The sequence below is a fragment of the Trachypithecus francoisi genome, unplaced genomic scaffold (assembly GCF_009764315.1).
Source record: "Trachypithecus francoisi isolate TF-2019V2 unplaced genomic scaffold, Tfra_2.0 Contig00054, whole genome shotgun sequence".
In the NCBI taxonomy this organism is placed as follows: domain Eukaryota; kingdom Metazoa; phylum Chordata; class Mammalia; order Primates; family Cercopithecidae; genus Trachypithecus; species Trachypithecus francoisi.
In genome coordinates, this window is record NW_022680465.1 from 408,203 (window position 1) to 426,252 (window position 18,050).

The 18,050-nt window shown below is 43.4% G+C and overlaps 1 protein-coding gene across 1 annotated transcript; it reads left to right on the forward strand.

Annotated features, from left to right (window-relative positions):
• The first annotated feature begins 218 nt into the window (after window positions 1–218).
• TMEM35A (transmembrane protein 35A) lies at window positions 219–16,698 on the forward strand. The gene is given in 3 exon segments (XM_033214192.1): window positions 219–409; window positions 412–491; window positions 14,938–16,698. Coding segments are annotated over 3 exon segments (501 nt in total). The 5' UTR covers window positions 219–372; the 3' UTR covers window positions 15,322–16,698.
• Window positions 16,699–18,050: the final 1,352 nt, after the last annotated feature.

The window sequence follows — 18,050 nt, forward strand, 5'->3', positions numbered from 1 at the left end:
GCAGCAAAGCCTGTCTTCCCTAATTCCTCATTCCTGGGGTCCCTCGGTGACCGAACTCATACATAACCTCCCTTCTCCCCATTTAAGATTTGAAGTTTCCGTTTTTCGTTTAGGGCTTCATTTAACTTCGAGACTGTCCTTTTGGCCTGTGAGCACACGTAGGGCATTAGGACCCAGCGATTGTTGTAGTGAGAGTGGTTGAATCTCGATCTCTCAATTTTTCTCTCGAGCTCCCTCCTCTCCCTTTGTCATTCTAGCTGCCTGCTGCCTCCGCAGCGTCCCCCCGGCTCTCCCTGTGCTAACTGCCTGCGCCTTGGACAGTAGCGGGTGCGCAAATCAGAAGGATTAGTTGGGACCTGCCTTGGCGACCCCATGGCATCCCCCAGAACCGTAACTATTGTGGCCCTTTCAGTGCCCTGGGACTCTTCTTTGTTTTCATGGGGACTATCAAGTTGACCCCCAGGCTCAGCAAGGATGCCTACAGTGAGATGGTAAGTGAAGCATACGGGTGATGAGGAGCGCACTCCCATGGGATTGCGAGGACCTCTCCCCTTGTTTCCTTCTCAGTTTCTGGTACTACCCCTTAGCCCCTATCCCCACCTGGACCCTCCCTTCTCAACAACTTTGCAGCTCGGAAGGAAGGAGCAGCTGGGCAAGAATGATTTCTTTTGTGGGCTATGCTGTTCTGGAGCCACTGAATGCCAGTTGGGGGAGGGGTTGCCCAGCAAATACCCCCCATCCCAAGTAAACCAGAAGGCTGAGACCTGCGTAGCACCTGTCATTGGCAGCAGCCCTTCCCTCCTTCCAGCACACACCCAACGTCCGGGCAACCAGTCTACAAGTCTGATTCCCTCCCTGTGAGCTAAGAGTTTAGCAAGCAGAGAGTTTATTTATTTTAGAGCAGAACAAAGGGAAAAGAGGGAAAGTGCTGGGAAAAATGGGCTACTAAAACAAGCAATTTTTAGGGGCTGACTGGTATTCCTCATCCCAGGCAGACAGCTGATAGTATTCCTCCAGCCACCTGGATATGTATCTGGATCCTTGAGACAAAGCATTCTTGGCCCAAATAAAGATCACTAAGCTCTTGTTTCTTCCCATTCTCTCAAGGGAGAGCTAGATATTTTGTTTTATTTTGTTTTGTGTGTGAGGTAATCTACAAAATCTGCAAAATCTGCTTTTTCTCTCCTGCAAAACAGTCCGTAATCCCTACCTTGCCTTCTGTGGATGACCAGAGCCCGGCCCTCTGCAGGTTTTCCCCTCTGCAGAGTTGGAATCACGGAAGGTGACTGGCCAAAACATCTCCTCTGCAACCTGGGGGCTGGGCTGCTTTCCCCAGTTGGGCGTGATGAGGACTGCTCTTATGCTGTGGAGTACTAGGAGATGGCAGGGAATGTTTCTAGCACTTTCGGATCTCTCCCCCTTCCCCTGTCACTTTGCCTCTTCTTTTCCCCACCCCAGCTAAAGGGACCCTGCTTCTCGTCGCCTTTGCCAGACTGCCAGTAATGGGAGGGAGCACATTACTGGGCTCTCAAGGTCAAGAGAGAAAGGAGCTTAGGGGAGGAACAGAAGGGGAAAGAGAAAAGAAGCAAGCCCTGTTAGGGCTGAGGCAGGGAGGAACAGTCTCACACATTGCGAGGAATTCATAGCTCTCCTGAACCCACTGCAGAGCTTTCCAGGGCCCCTTAACATGAGCTGCCAATGGATGGAGACTGGCAAATTATATTAATAGATGCTCAGAAAATGTTTGCAGGCAGCTCTGGCTTCTGTCTCAGGGTTTAAGCTGGAGGTTTCCATTTCTTCCTCACCGCAGGATCACCCTAGGGTGGGGGAGGGTGGCTAGGACTCAAGGGTTTAGGTCTAGCCCCAGTGGCAAATCCTTACATGCTTCTCCTTCTCCCCTCCCCTCCTCCCAGCGTGTTTTGACCAGATGGAATTGAAATCAGGTCAAAATGAGTACCCGAGGCAGCCTGCACTGGGAGAAGAGGGATGGGGTGGGGTAGCAGAAGCCACCAAATGGCTTGAAGAGGTTGGGACAGAGGGACAGGGTGGAGGAGAAATGCCACTATATTTCTGTCTTGGTGGTAGTAGTTTGGTGTTAGATTATGAATAAATGAACATGCTCTTGCTTTACTTTTCATGTACATATATTTATATATTTGTGTGTATGCATCATAGATATTTGTAAGCTTTCCCTAGCCTTAGGGACACTACCTTTCTTCAGTATGCTCCCTGCCCTCCAGACCCTAGTCAGCTGCTTCAGAGGCCCCCCAAGCTGCACCCTAAGTACAGTGTTAGGCTCTGCAGGCAATCCAACTAAGATGGAGTCACCGGGAAGCTTCCTACCAGCTTGGCAGGAGCTCACAAGGAGGACCAGCCACAAATGGGTTTACAGTATGTTTCTTCCTAGAAATGGAGCTGTCTAGCGCAGCCTAATGAAAGGCAGAAGAAACAATATGAAGATTTCATATAATACATAGGAACATATTTAAATAGATATAGCGTAACACAGCAATATAGAACCATTGTGTGTGGGTGTGTATGCACACTTCTGTGCTTCTGTGCTAGGGGCATCTAGAGGGAATGGAAAGATTGTATCTAACTGAGAAGTAGACGTCACAATAGTTTGAAGAGGATTTTCAGACTGCCCTTTGCCAAGGTCCTCTCCTGCATTGAGCATAGGGCCATAGACTGGAGATCGCTCTCTGGCATGAATCTTACTGCATAGTGCCTGGGCTTGGCCCAGCTTTATTCTCGTTCCCATAGGAAAGGGAGGGAAATTCAGTTCTAGTACAGAGAAGGTGCTCAATATGTATTTGTGGAGTGGATGGGTGAATGAATGAGTCATTGTAGCATTGCCTTGGCTTGTTACCACCCTTCAGATTTCTCTGGTTGGCTCTTGATTATGCAGTTCAGGAGCCATTTCTTGCCTCTTAGAGGGACTCTCTAAGAAGCCCCTGTCTCTCGGAGGGAAAGTCTCTCAGAACCCCAACCCTAGATCAGTTGGGATGATTATCCGGGATTTTTTGTTTTCCATTAAGGAGTGATTCCTCTGCATCGAGGAGGTTAGTCATGTATTGACTGCAGTGGCATTTCTTATAAGATCTCAAAGCGTTGTTGCTGCTGTTGTTGTTTTAAGATTATTTGTTCTTTAGAACATCTCTGTGAGGCAGATTTAGTGTATTCGTTATTTTTATTTTACTGATGGATAAACTGAAGCAGAACAAGTTTAATGACATATCCAAGGCCAGGAAGGTAAGCTGTTGTTGGAGCAGAGATGAGAAACCAAGTCCATGACTCAATACTCCCAACAGAAGGATCATTAATGGTTAAAACTGTTGGGTTTTTATGGATGCCAGAACTGACAACCAATTCTTGAGAATACCCGGCATAGTCTTCCTCCTTTTATTGTACCAGTTTAACTGCCCAATCCATGTTTTCAATTTTGTTTTACTTCAAAATCAATTTTTAAAATTTAGATTTTTGATTGGATTTGATTTCTTTTTCTTTTTTTTCTTTTTCTTTTTTTTTTTTTTTTGCTTTTCTGCCAACTATTTTTTTTTGTTTGTTTTCCTTTAAAATCATTTGTGTAATTGTTAGGTGTTATCTTCTCCAGGGAGAATCATTGCTAAAAAACAAACAAATAACTATGAAATTTTATCCTGTTTGTACTGGAGAAGCCAGCAAGAGTTAGTGGAAAGAGTGCAGGCTTTATAGTCACACAGACTTGGGTTCAGGTCCTGCTACTCTTGGTGTCTCAGTTTCTTTGTTCATAAAATGGGGATAAGAATGCCTACCACTTAAGAAACAAACCATCCTAAGGAAAAAAAAAAAAAAAAAAAAAAGGAATGCCTACCTCAGAAGGCTGTAAATATTAACTGAGATTATGTATAAAAGTGTTTGGTACAGTGTTTGCTATAGTATGTGTTCAAGAAATGCTTTGGGTGAGGTGATTATGTTAAGTGATTCTATTTTATGCAGTGGTTTCCTAACTGATTTAAATAGCCAGTTTAAGGGACTGAAATCAAGCATGTATTTATTTATTTATTTATGAGACGGAGTTTCGCGCTTGTTGCCCAGGCTGCAGTGCAGTGGTGCGATCTTGGCTCACTGCAACCTCTGCCTCCCGGATTCAAGCGATTCTCCCGCCTCAGCCTCTGGAGTAGATAGGATTACAGGTGCGTGAAACCACGCCTGACTAATTTTTGTATTTTTAGTAGAGATGGGGTTTCACTGTGTTGGCCAGTCTGGTCGTGAACTCCTGACCTCAGGTGATCCACCCATCTTGGCCTCCCAAAGTGCTGGGATTACAGGCATGAGCCATCACTCCCAGCCTGAAATCAAGCATTTAGAAGAACAAGATGCTCTTTTCATGTGCCCTGTGGACAGACCTTTATGCAATCAGTTAATATTGAAAAATCCACACTTGCCGCTGTGTAATGTACAGTGGATCTCATGCAGAACTTCCAGATGCATCTCTGAATAGCCCATTTGGCATGTGTTGTCCCATACCTCCTCCAGATTTAGCAAGTATCATTATAGAGTACTCTAAATCCCACGTGAATTCAACATGACTGGCCATTCCCTTGACTAAATGCCTTTATTAGTTCACTTGAAAATGGGAGACAGCCCTTAAAAGTGCTGGGATGCAGTTTCCTGTGCAGTGATTGGGAACATATAAATAGTTGGCTTGCTTTAAATCTGGTGTTCAGCTTTTTGTAGTAGTGGCTTCATCCTGTAAGCACAGGGGACCGCATATGAAAAGGTAAGAAAACACCAAAATCCTGGTGACAATAAAGCCAAGAGATTTTGGTCCTGAGGATGACTGGGCAAGTCCCTGGTTCTTTGATTCCCTCATAGTAAATGTTTGTTGATCTGATTTATTTGTTTATGTGTAGCTAAATGCCCTTCTGTTTATGTAATCCTGAGGAAACACTCCCAATATGTTTGGGCAGTTTATTTAATGTCCATAGGTAATCTTTTAAGCTCCCAATCACTGCTATTGTTTTCCAACTAGGTAATAAGATAGTAATGTATTGATGCTTAGACCGCTCTCTGAGGTGGTACAGTACGTTTGTTTTCAGAGAGGAAACAGACCCTGAGATGCGAAGCAGCTTTGCTTAGTTCACACAGTCTGCCATCACAAGCTAAACTATGTGTTAGAGTTTATGTTGGGGAGCTTGTAGCCTCTCAGCGTGGACAAAAGCAGAGTTTGTTTCAGAGAGATCTTTGACTGACAGCAGGAGTCAGTCTTCTGCCCTAAGATGCAATCTGGGAAGCGTCCACTTTGACTGGTAGGATCAAGCTTGCTGGCTTCCTCTTTAGGTGGGCATTATATGACAATGGAAAGTAGAATAGGTCGGGAGTTCAAGATCAGCCTGACTAACGTGGAGAAGCCCCTTCTCTACTAAAAACACAAAATTAGCTGGGCATGGTGGTGCATGCCTGTAATCCCAGCTACTCTGGTGGCTGAGGCAAGAGAATCGCTTGAACCTGGAAGGCAGAGGGTGTGGTGAGCCGAGATCGCACCATTGCACTCCAGCCTGGGCAACAAGAGTGAAACTCCATCTAAAAAAAAAAAAAAGATGTTTATCGTTCATGTGGCAATTTGGCAATTAAATATGCAATGGCTTTTTATTACATTTAAACAATGATATGTGATTCACACGGGCTTTATTTCTTACAGAGATTCAGAAAAATCACACATGAGTCAGTACATTTTGCAGCACTTATGTAGGCTTTATGGTTTAAGATAGCAACCAGGCTGAGATTTTTTGCCAAAATATATTTTTATCAGTGCTTTCTTCTGCTTTCATATAGTTTTTTTTTCCTTGTAAATCTTACTGAAGTATAACATATATACTGAAACATGCACATAGCCTAAGTATGCAGCTCAAGGAATTTTCAGAACATTCCCGTGTAACCAAGCATTCATTTTAAGAAAAAGCATATTGCCATGTGCTGTGGCTCATGTCTGTAATCTCAGCACTTTGGGAGGCCGAGGTGGGTGGATCACCTGAGGTCAGGAGTTCGAGACCAGCCTGGGCAACACGGCAAAACCCTGTCTCTACTAAAAATACAAAAATTAGCTGGGCTCAGTGGTGGGCACCTGTAATCCCAGCTACTTGGGAGGCTGAAGCAGGAGAATTGCTCAAACCCAGGAGGCAGAGGTTGCAGTGAGCCAAGATTGTGCTACTGCACTACAGCCTGGGTGACAGAGTAAGACTCCATCTCAAAAAAAAAAAAAAAAAAGCCACAAAAACCACCACATGACCAGCACCCCAGAAACCTTCCTCATGGCCCCTTCCAGTTACTACCCCCTCAAGGGTAATTACTATCCTGACTTCTAACAACATAAGTCAATTGTACCTGATTTTGAACTTTATATAAATGGAATTCTACAGTATATTAGCCAATTTATCTTTTCCTTTCATCTAATTGGCATGAGTGAACTGAAGTGGACACTGCTTGCTCAGTGTTCTCATTTTGTATTTTGTCCTGTTAGCTGGCTTGGGCTGGTTATTAATTGTAATCAAAGATTAATATTATTTGACAGTTTTGAGCTATTCAAATTTAATGTCATTAATATGAGATCATGGATCTTGCTGTGTGGTGAAGAATAAATGACAAAAAGGAAAAAAAAAAGGTATGACTAAAGAAAGGCTCCGGCTGGGCACAGTCGCTCATGCCTGTAATCCCAGCACTTTGGGAAGCCGAGTTGGGTGGATCACCTGAGGCCAGGAGTTCTAGACCAGCCTGGCCAACATGGTGAAACCCCATCTCTACTGAAAATATAAAAATTCGCTGGGCACGTCAGCGGGTAGCTGTAGTCCCAGCTGTTTGGGAGGCTGAGGTAGGAGAATTGCTTGAACCCGGGAGGTGGAGGCTGCAGTGAGCTGAGATCATGCAGCTGCACTCTAGCGTGGGTGACAGAATAAGAATTCATCTCAAAAAAAGAGAAAAAAATAATAAATTTAAAAAATTAAAAGGCTCTACAGGCCAGGCACGTTGGCTCACGCCTGTAATCCCAGCACTTTGGGAGGCTGAGGCAGGTGGATCACGAGGTCAAGAGATCGAGACCATCCTGGCCAACATGGTGAAACCCTGTCTCTAGTAAAAATACAAAAAAAAAAAAAATTAGCTGGGCATGGTGGCACACGCCTGTAATCTCAGCTACTCAGGAGGCTGAGGCTGGAGAATCGCTTGAACCCGGGAGGCAGAGATTGCAGTGAGCCAAGATCGCACAACTGCACTCCAGCCTGGTGAGAGTGAGACTCTGTCTCAAAAATAAAAATAAATAAAATAACAAAATAACAAAAAATAAAAGGCTCCATATGCTTTTGACTCATGTCTGAATCATAACGTCCTCATACCACAAGAATGGACCTGCTTGATTCATCAATGATTTTGTTATTAAATTACTGTGGCTTGCAAACATATGGATTTCTAATTGTGTGTGGGTTTTTTTGTTTTGTTTTGTTTTGTTTTGTTTTGTTTTTTGACAGCGTCTGGCTCTATCACCCAGGCTGGAGTGAAGTGGCATGGTCTCAGCTCACCGTAACCTCTGCCTCCCAGGTTCAAATGATTCTCCTGCCTTAACCTCCCAAGTAGTTGGGACTACAGACGTGTGACACCACGCTTGGCTAATTTTTGTATTTTTAGTAGAGATGGGGTTTTGCCATGTTGGCCGGGCTGGTCTCAAACTCCTGACCTCAGGTGATCCACCCGTTTTGGTCTCCCAAAGTACTGGGGTTATGGGTGTGAGCCACTGCACCCGGCCTAATTGTGTGGCTCGTTAATGATCAAATGTGTGTGTGTTGTCCTCAGCTGATGCTATGACACTTTGATTATTTACCTAAATCTCCAAACTGCTCATTTGATTTACTGAATCTAAGGGGAAACTAAGGTAATAAAATACTTAGTAATTTTCTCCAAGCAATTTAGTGGCAAAACTAAAATTGGAATTCAGCTTAAGAATTCCAGTCCAAGGATATTGCTAGATGATTGCCTTTGATTGCAGGGGCTTGAAACATTTAACTAAACCCGTCTTTTTCCTGTTTTTCTTCCCCCTATATGGAAACTATGGTTTCAGAGCCTGGGTTATTGCAATGGAAAGAACACAGACCTAACAAAGTGAATTGCAAGAGCCTTTAAGAAAGTGAATCTGTCAACTCTCTTTATTCTTACTATCCATACAATTAAAGTCTTTAGAGACCTAGTTACTATAGACTCAAGACATGTGACCCTTCTATTGTTTAACTTGAAGTGGCCTGGACCAAGCATAATGAGGGGGCTTGCAATAATAGGATTCTTTTTTTTTTTTTTTTTTTTTGAGGAGGAGTTTTGCTCTTGTTGCACAGGCTAGAGTGCAATGGCATGGCCTCGGCTCACTGCAACCTCTGCCTCCCGGATTCAAGCAATTCTCCTGCCTCAGCCTCCCAAGTAGCTGGGATTACAGGCATGTGCCACTACGCCCAGCTTATGTTGTACTTTTAGTAGAGATGGGGTTCCTCCATGTTTGTCAGGCTGGTTTTGAACTCCCAACCTCAGGTGATCTGCCCGCCTCAGCCTCTCAAAGTGCTGGGATTACAGGCGTGAACCACTGCGCCTGGCCAATAGGATTCTTTTGATGTCACTATCCTACTCCACAGGAGAAAGATTGATGGCTTCCTGTAATGTCAAGACCCATCCAAGCTTAGTCCCATCTCCAATAAACTAAACATTCCCTCTTTGGAGTCCTAGAAAATAAATCCTATCTGTACCTACTCAGCTTTCAATGAAAGATTTGATAAAATGGCTTATCCACATGCAGTTTCCTCTTGAGAAATAGAAGAAAGAAAGAAGCACAGCTGCATAAAAATATCCACAGCTGCAGTTTAAGAGGTTAGCTAAACTAAAAAAGTAATATGCAGTTCTACTAAATGGAGAGAAAAAAGATTACTGAAGTTATAGGAACTTGATTTAAAACATAGAGTATGGCCCCAAGTTACAGATTGCACGATAGTATAGATAAGAATTTATACCTGAATGATGGGTGGTTAAGCCCTAGTCAAAAAAGAAGTGTTTCCAGAAGCCACTCAGGCAGCATCTGGAAGTCTTGGCTCCTAATTGACTATAAGAAACTCATCCTGGGCTGGGCACATCATGAGGTCAGGAGTTCAAGACCAGCCTGGCCAACATAGTGAAACCCCATCTCTACTAAAAATACAAAAATTAGCCAGGCATGGTGGCAGGCATCGCTAATCCCAGCTACTCGGGAGGCTGAGGTAGGAGAATCGCTTGAACCTAGGAGGCAGAGGTTGTGGTGAGCCGAGATCATGCCACTGCACTCCAGCCTGGGCAACAGAGTGAGACTCCATCTCAAAATAAATAAATAAATAAATAATAAAAATACAAAAATTAGCCGGGCGTGGTGGTGTGCACCTGTAGTCCCAGCTACTTGGGAGGCTGAGGCAGAAGAATCGCTCGAACCCAGGAGGCAGAGGTTGCAGTGAGCTGAGATCATACCACTGCACTCCAGCCTGGGTGACAGAGCAAGACTCGTCTCAAAAAACAAACAAACAAAAAACTCATCCTGTCTTTTGTGTTTATCACATCAGAAGTTTACACTTAGGATTTAGGAATTGCCTCTTGAGAACCTTTGTGTTGCTAATTAGAAATGGCCCTTACTGGCCAAGCGTGGTGGCTCACGCCTGTAATCCCAACACTTTGGGAGGCTGAGGCAGGAGGATCACTTGAGCCCTGGAGTTTGAGACAGGCCTAGACAACATAGTGAGACCCAGTCTCTACAAAAAAATTTAAAAGAGATTCACCAGGCATGGTGGCACAAGCCTGTAGGCCCAGCTACTCGGGAGGCTGAGGCGGGAGGATCACTTAAGCCTGGGAGCTCGAGGCTGCCGTGAGCCCTGATGGTGCAACTGTACTCCCGCCTGGGTGACAGCGAGACCCTCAGAAGTGTTAAGAGGCCAGGCGTGGTGGCTGACGCCTGTAATCCTAACACCTGAAGTCAGGAGTTCGAGAAGAGCCTGGCCAACATGGTGAAAACCCGTCTCTACTAAAAATACAAAAATTAGCTGGACGTGGGGGTGCACGCCTGTAATCGCAGCTACTCAGGAGACTGAGACAGGAGAATCGCTTGAGCTTGGGAAGCAGAGTTTGCAGTGAGCTGAGCCACTGTACTCCAGTCTGGGTGACAGAGTGGGACTCTGCCTCAAAAAAAAAAGTATTATGGAAGCCTCTGGGGTCTACAATTTTCCCCGTAACGTCCCCCTGCTACCATCACCAGAGTGCAAAGGGCGAAGGATAAGGCAGGTGGCATGTATTTAGGTTAATGAGAGGAAAGGGGTGGGCTTCTCACCACCACCAGGTACCCTAAACCTCAGCTCAGCTCTGCCCCACATGAGTCTGGCTCCTTTCAGCCCAAGGTTTTACTCTGCCTACTGGTCAACCTCTCTCCTAATTTCTCTGTGAAAAATCCTTGATTTAATCTAAGATGGGAAGAGAGAGGAAGAATGACTAACACTTTGTATTTCCATATAGGCTCAGGAACAGGGTAGGGACTAGTGTGAGGTGGAATTTTAAATGACAGTCTCTGACCAGGCAGGTTTAGGGAGAAGTGAGTGAAGCAGGGTCGTGCAAGTGTAGCGTCAGAGCCTATCTTTATTTAAAAGTTTCATATTGTGTTCATCATGGATGTTATTTACCTTGATTAGTGAGTGTTTTTGGTGCCCCCTTAAATTTTCCATCCAAAGTAAGTAGCCTTGCTGACTTTACCCTAGTCCAGGCTTGTTCAGGACCTTTCAAATAATTTGCTCAGAGACACCCAACTAGAAAGCGGCAGGAACACTTTGGAAAGTTAAGGCAGGCCACATAGCCAGGCGCTGTCTCTAAAAACAGCAACAACAACAAACAAAACAAAGCAAAAGAATTAGCCGGGCATGATGGTGCATACCCTGTAATCCCAGCAACTCAGGAGGCTGAGGCAAGGTGGGAGAATTGCTTTTGAGCCCCAGAGGTAGAGGCCGCAGTGAGCTCTGATCCCACCACTGCACTCCAGCCTCAGTGACAGAGTGCCGTCCATATCAAAAAAAAAAAAAAAAAAAAAAAAGGCTAGAAAGTGGCAGAGCTGGGATTTGACGCCAAGTCTGTTTGCATCCAAACCATGCTTTTTTCTAATCCATTAGTCTTTTAAGAGTCCTCATAGGCGATTATCTGGGGCCACTCATAATTAATCCATTAAGTAAAGGTGCATTTGCTTGTCAATATTTGTTCTAAATCTAGAGTGCGTGAACACTAGTTTAAGTGCCAGATGCTTCTGAGAGGTCAAGTTGGCTTTCTGCCTCATTCTTACACTTGTCTAGCATTTGGCACTTTTGACTATTCTCTTCTTTTTTTTTTTTTATTATACTTTAAGTTCTAGGGTACATGTGCATAACGTGCAGGTTTGTTACATATGTATACTTATGCCATGTTGGTGTGCTGCACCCGTCAACTCGTCAGCACCCATCAATTCATCATTTATATCATGTATAACTCCCCAATGCAATCCCTCCCTCCTCCCGACTATTCTCTTCTTAAAACTTATCTTGGTGTCCATGACCTGATCTCTCCTGGTTTTCCTCCTGCTTTTCTGACCACACTTTCTTCTATCTGCTTTGTGGACTCTCTCTTTCCATTTCTTTTCTTTCTTTCTTTCTTTTTAGAGACAGAGTCTTGCTCTGTTGCCCAGGCCTGTGTCATTTTGACTCACTGAAACCTCTGCCTCCTGGGCTCAAGTGATTCTCGTGCCTCAGCCTCCCAGGTAGGTGGGATTACAGGTGTGTGCCACCATGCCCAGCTAATTTTTTTTTTTTTTTTTTAGTAGAAACAGGGTTTCGCCATATTGGCCAGGCTGGTCTCGAACTCCTGGCCTCAGATGATCTGCCCGCGTCAGCCTCCCAAAGTGCTGAGATTACAGGCATGAGCCACCATGCCCAGCCTCACCTACTCTACTTTTAAGATTCCACTCTCTGCTAAAAATACAAAAAACTAGCCGGGCATGGTGGTGGGTGCCTGTAGTCCCAGCTACTCGGAGGCTGAGGCGGGAGAATGGCGTGAACCCGCGAGGCGGAGCTTGCAGTGAGCCGAGATCGCGCCACTGCACTCCAGCCTGGGCGACACAGCAAGACTCTGTCTCAAAAAAAAAAAAAAAAAAGATTCCACTCCAAATTTTCTGTCACTATGTAGGGAGATTTGACCACTCCCTCTGGTGTGCCTATACTGTTCCTGCTACATAATTGTATCCAGCACTTATAACACTTTATTGCACTTGTGTATTTACATATCTGCTCTTCCCCTTATAAACCTCAAACTTCAGGAAGACAGGACCTTTGAATAATTGACACTTATATCCAGAGAACCCAGTACAGTGCTTAGCATAAGGAGGCACTTAATAAATATTGAACTCAGATGACAGCACCTCCTGGAAAGCAAAGAAAAAAAGAAAGAAAGAAAGGAAGGAAGGAAGGAAGGAAGGAAGGAAGGAAGGAAGGAAGGAAGGAAGGAAGGAAGGAAACATTGAATGGATGAATGGATACTAAATGCAAACAAAGCAGTGGACCAACCCAATAAGACACTTGATAAAATCTCATCAGTTTACTCCAATATGAGGAACACGCTAAAATGGATAGTGAAAAATATGAATGATCTATAACTCGAAGGTCAATATAATTCTGTTACTTTGTGATCTTATATAGATCTCTATTTATGTACCACTAACTGTGCTGCTTTATGTTGTTTACATATCTGTTTCCCCCTACTAGTCTGAAAGCTTCATTACCCTGTCTTATTTATCTCTGCATCATTGATGCAAAACCCATAACAGGTGTACAATAAATATTTCTTGAATCAAAATTAAGGAATGAGGCCAGGCGCAATGGCTCACACCTGTAATTCCAGCACTTTGGGAGGCCGAGGTGGGCGGATCACCTGAGGTCAGGAGTTCGAGACCAGCCTGGCCAACATGGCGAAACCCCATCTCTACTAAAAATACAAGAAAAAAAAAAATCAGCCAGGCGTGGTGGTGCACACCTGTAAACCCAGCTATGCAGGAGGCTGCGGCAGGAGAATCGCTTGAACCCGGGAGGCAGAGGTTGCAGTAAGCCAAGATTCCACCACTGCACTCCAGCCTGGGCGACAGAGTGAGACTCCGTCTCAAAAGAATGAAAAATAAAATAAAATAAAAATTAAGGAATGAAGCTAGCCAAAGTAGCTTCTTATAAAGGTTTGGGGATTTATCTCAATGGAATGAGACTGATTTTGTCTTACTATACTTTAAAGATATATAAAGGGCTGACATTTGCATACATGTTTATTTTTCTATTTTCTCAGCAAACACTTTCATTTTTATAGATTCTACAAATATAAACTCCAGATTCTCTCTTTTCTGAAATATCACAGATTCCAATTTAGGGAAGTTCAAATTAGTGAAGCTTTACCATACTGCGCCTTACCTTGTTTCATTTTGCTTAGTATTCATATGCACCTGGGTTTTGACAAAGCAGGCACTAGAAAATATGGATGTGGCTAACATGTACCAGTTTTTATGGGCCTAGTGAATTCTTTAAAAATTCTTTTTATTTTATATTATATTATTTTATTTTATTTATTTATTTATTTATTTATTTATTTAGAGATGGAGTCTTGCTCTGTCGCCCAGGCTGGAGTGCAGTGGCACAATCTTGGCTCATTGCAACCTCTGCCTCATGGGTTCAAGTGATTCTCCTGCCTCAGCCTCCCGAGTAGCTGGGATTACAGCCATGCCCCACCACACTCGGCTAATTTTTGTATTTTTAGTAGAGATGAGGTTTCACCATGTTGGCCAGGCTGGTCTAGACCTCCTGACCTGAGGTGATCCGCCCGCCTTGGCCTCCCAAATGTTGGGATTACAGGCGTGAGCCACTGTGCCTGGCTAAAACAAATTCTAATGCTATTTATGATTTATAATCATAAATGTTTTTAAACTATAAAATCAAATTATCTGCCTTATTACCTTTGGTGCTTGTCTTAGTCCATTCAGACTGGTATAATAAAATGGCATAAACTGGGTAGCTTATAAACAACAGAAATTTATTTCTCACAGTTCTGTAGGCTGAGAAGTCCAAGATTAAGGCAGCAGCAGTTTGGTGTCTATTGAGGACCCACTTTCTCTTCATAGATGGTGCCTTCTAACTGTGTCCTCACATGGCAGAAGGGGCAAGTCAGCTCTCTGAGGCCTCTTTTATAAAGGAATTAATCTCATTTAGGAACACTCCACCCTCATGGACATAATCATTTCCCAAAGTCCCACCTACTAATACCATCATCTTGGGGGTTATGATTTCAACATATGATTTTTGTTGGGGACACAAACATTCAGACCATAGCAAAGATGCTACTAAGGTTTAAATCACAGGGATTCCAGCAGATTGCTTGGTGTTTCTTTTTCTTTCTTTCTTTTTTTTTTTTTTTAGATGGAGTCTTACTCCATCGCCCAGGCTGGAGTGCAGTGGTGCAATCTTGGCTCACTGCAATCTCCACCTCCTGAGTTCAAACCATTCTTGTGTCTCAGACTCCCAAGTAGCTGGGATTACAGGTGTCCACCACCACTCCTGGCTAATTTTTGTATTTTTAGTAGAGATGGGGTTTCACCATGTTGGCCAGGCTGTCTCCAATTCCCGGCCTCAGGTGATCTGCCCGCCTCGGCCTCCCAAAGTGCTGGGATTACAGGTGTGAGTCACTGTGCCTGGCCTCTAAGTTTAATTACATATAATTAAGATATGAAAAATTATATGTAATGGGACACCAGTGGCTAGTGTGAAAGGGGAATGGAGGTAGGGAAGGAGGACTCTGCTTGTGTTTTCTTCATTCTAATGTTAAAATCATGGTTAATGCAGTAATTTCCTTACAATATTTCCACTCTAGAAACGTGCTTACAAGAGCTATGTTCGAGCCCTCCCTCTGCTGAAGAAAATGGGGATCAATTCCATTCTCCTCCGAAAAAGCATTGGTGCCCTTGAGGTGGCCTGTGGCATCGTCATGACCCTTGTGCCCGGGCGTCCCAAAGATGTGGCCAACTTCTTCCTACTCTTGCTGGTGTTGGCTGTGCTCTTCTTCCACCAGCTGGTCGGTGATCCTCTCAAACGCTACGCCCATGCTCTGGTGTTTGGAATCCTGCTCACCTGCCGCCTGCTGATTGCCCGCAAGCCTGAAGACCGGTCTTCTGAGAAGAAGCCTTTGCCAGGGAATGCTGAGGAGCAACCCACCTTATATGAGAAGGCCCCTCAGGGCAAAGTGAAGGTGTCATAGGAAAGTGGCAGTGCAAAGAGTGGACCTTCCAGGCAGTTGCGTCCATGACACCAGGAAGACGTCAGTGTGTGTTTTTCATTTGATTTATTTATCTTGGGGAAAGCGAAAAATGTAATCTGCAAGTTAATGACCCTATTGGCTTGTGTACATCTATATGCTAAAATGACTTCCCCACATTGACATTTGTGCACCACCTTTAATCACTCTGGGGCAACTCTCACATCTTGCTGCATGTACATGTATATGGCTACTATTGAAGTGTAATTGTGAGATGGACTCCAACAAGCATTGTGTGTGGGAAAATGTATTTAACTACTGTGTGTGTGTGCGCGCGTGCCCATGCATACACACACGAGCAGAGAAATCTCTGATCTTGAACTAATCCTGCACAGGCATCCTTCCCTTTATAGATTGATTCCAGCAAAGGCAGAATAAAACAAATTTCCTATAAAGAGAATCCTGATATAAAACAAGTCATGTAGTCCCATGGCCGGGAATCTCTCCACAGATGCTGAAAACTTAAACTTACTACTTTAGGGAAAAAAAAAAAAATTCAATTTCGGATACTGAGTTATATATGAAATTAATTAGGCTCTATTCCAAAAGTTGTTTAAATTTTAAATAGTCCATATTGAGTTTAATTAAAACAAAGGATGCATGCAGTCAAATTGATAATTTAATTCTTCAAGTGATAATATAGGAAGTTTCACCTTGCCTTTGTCCGAGCCCCACCTATTAAACCCCTTTACTCACAGTTTGAAACTGAAGCAGTAAACTTGTTTCCAGACATCTTTTTCAGATTGTCTTAAGCCCAAAGTTGCCTCACTTCCACTATTCTCAGCAGCCAACCACGATTTGGCAGCTGCTCCACTGTTAGGGTTGAGGGAACAGGAATCAGTCCTATTAGAAGTCTGTGAGTCTCAAACTCTACCTGTTCTCTGCAATCATCCAAAATTTGAAAAGGAAGCTATATCCAGTGTTTCATTGCCAAACAGATTCACTACTCTTACTGATTCTTCACTGAGCTTTGCTAGTATAAGCAGAGTTCCAAGTCCCCCCTAGGGGTTGTCTCTACACTTCTTTATCATTCCAGTGGGTGGAGTTTAGCTGAGGGAAGGACATTTCATAAGGGTTAGTTGGACTGAGCAGTATGGACATTTGCTTTTTTCATTACGTACTGTTGTTTTTCCTTGTTAGATGTGCTTTGGTGGTTTTAATATTATTGTGCCAGGGATAGGGAAATGGGTGGGGGGTGTGTGTGTGGGAAGAGTACTTATTATTGTGTTTTCTTCAGTGTAATTGTTCTTGGTAATTGATACCTCTCTGTTTTATTTCTCTCATTCTTTCAAAATAAAACTTTTTGAAATTTGGAGGAAACTGTCTGGACAAATACTGAAAATCTGGAAAGTAAGGATCATATCAAAGGATTTAGCCTCTCTTTTTCTGAGTCTGGATGAAGGAGGAGATGAAAGAAAAGAGGGAGTTTAATCACTTAATATGCTAATGAGGTTGCCAAGTTTCCAATTTCTTTTTTTTCTTTGTCTTATTTTTTTGAGGCATGGTCTTGCTCTGTTGCCCAGGCTGTAGTGCAGTGGCGTGATCACAGCTCACTGCAGCCTCAATTTACCAGGTTCAAGTGATCCTCCCACCTCAGCTTCCCGAATAGCTGGGGCTACAGGCATATGCCACCATGCCTGGCTAATTTTTTTTTTGTAGAGACGGGATTTTGCCATGGTGCCCAGTCTGACCTCGAACCCCTGGGCTCAAGCAGTCTGCTTGGCCCGGTCTTCCAAAGTGCTGTGATGACAGGTGTGAGCCACCTTGCCTGGCCCAACTTTCCAATTTTATTTACGTTTCCCCACACTTTTGTGATGTTAGCACACAAGACAGAAAGCCACGTAATTAGGATCTCAATCAATTTCCAGGTTTGGGAGTTTTGCTTAATTAGGTGATGCCAAGAGAAGTTCGAAAAATGATTTTGGAGAAAATTGAAGGTGTATCAAAGGTGAATCACTATCTTTCACTATATATATACACACACACACATATATATACATATCTATATATACACATATACAAATCTATATATATATACACACACATATACACATATATCTCCACAAAGTGGTACGAGTTGCACTGCCACGGACTTTTCACATTAGGCAAGATATTTCACCACTCAGGGCTCCAGTTTCACCATCTACAAAAAGAAGGATGTCGAAACCTTAAATTTCCTTCCAATTTACATTTCTTTGAGCCTATGAAACATGATTAAAAACATGAAAAATTATTCAAGAAATTTTCAGTTTTATTAAAGAACAGCATCTATCAGAAAAAATTGAAGAGCCTCAGCTGTCATGCATGATTAAATAAGAGTTGGTGAAACTATTCTGAAAACCATATATGATGTGGTAAAGTTATTTTTGCTGTATCCTTTCCCAAATACATAAACTTTGATTATTCATCTCTAAGATTACAGTCCCCCCACCGCCAAGTTTGCCTAAAGTTTACAGGTATGTTTTGGTCTCAACAACTCAGTGAGAGTCATTAAATTTGTCTTTTCTCTCTGATTCCTACTCTAATAAGAGATTAAATTAGGGACTAAGCTGAGAGCTTAGACTAAACCCTTGTTGCTGTTTTTAAAGCCAGTTTCTTTAAGGTCAATTAACTCCTCATTGTTAGTAATAGTTACATGTTGACAGCCGGTTTCTAGAAAACCTTGGAGGATA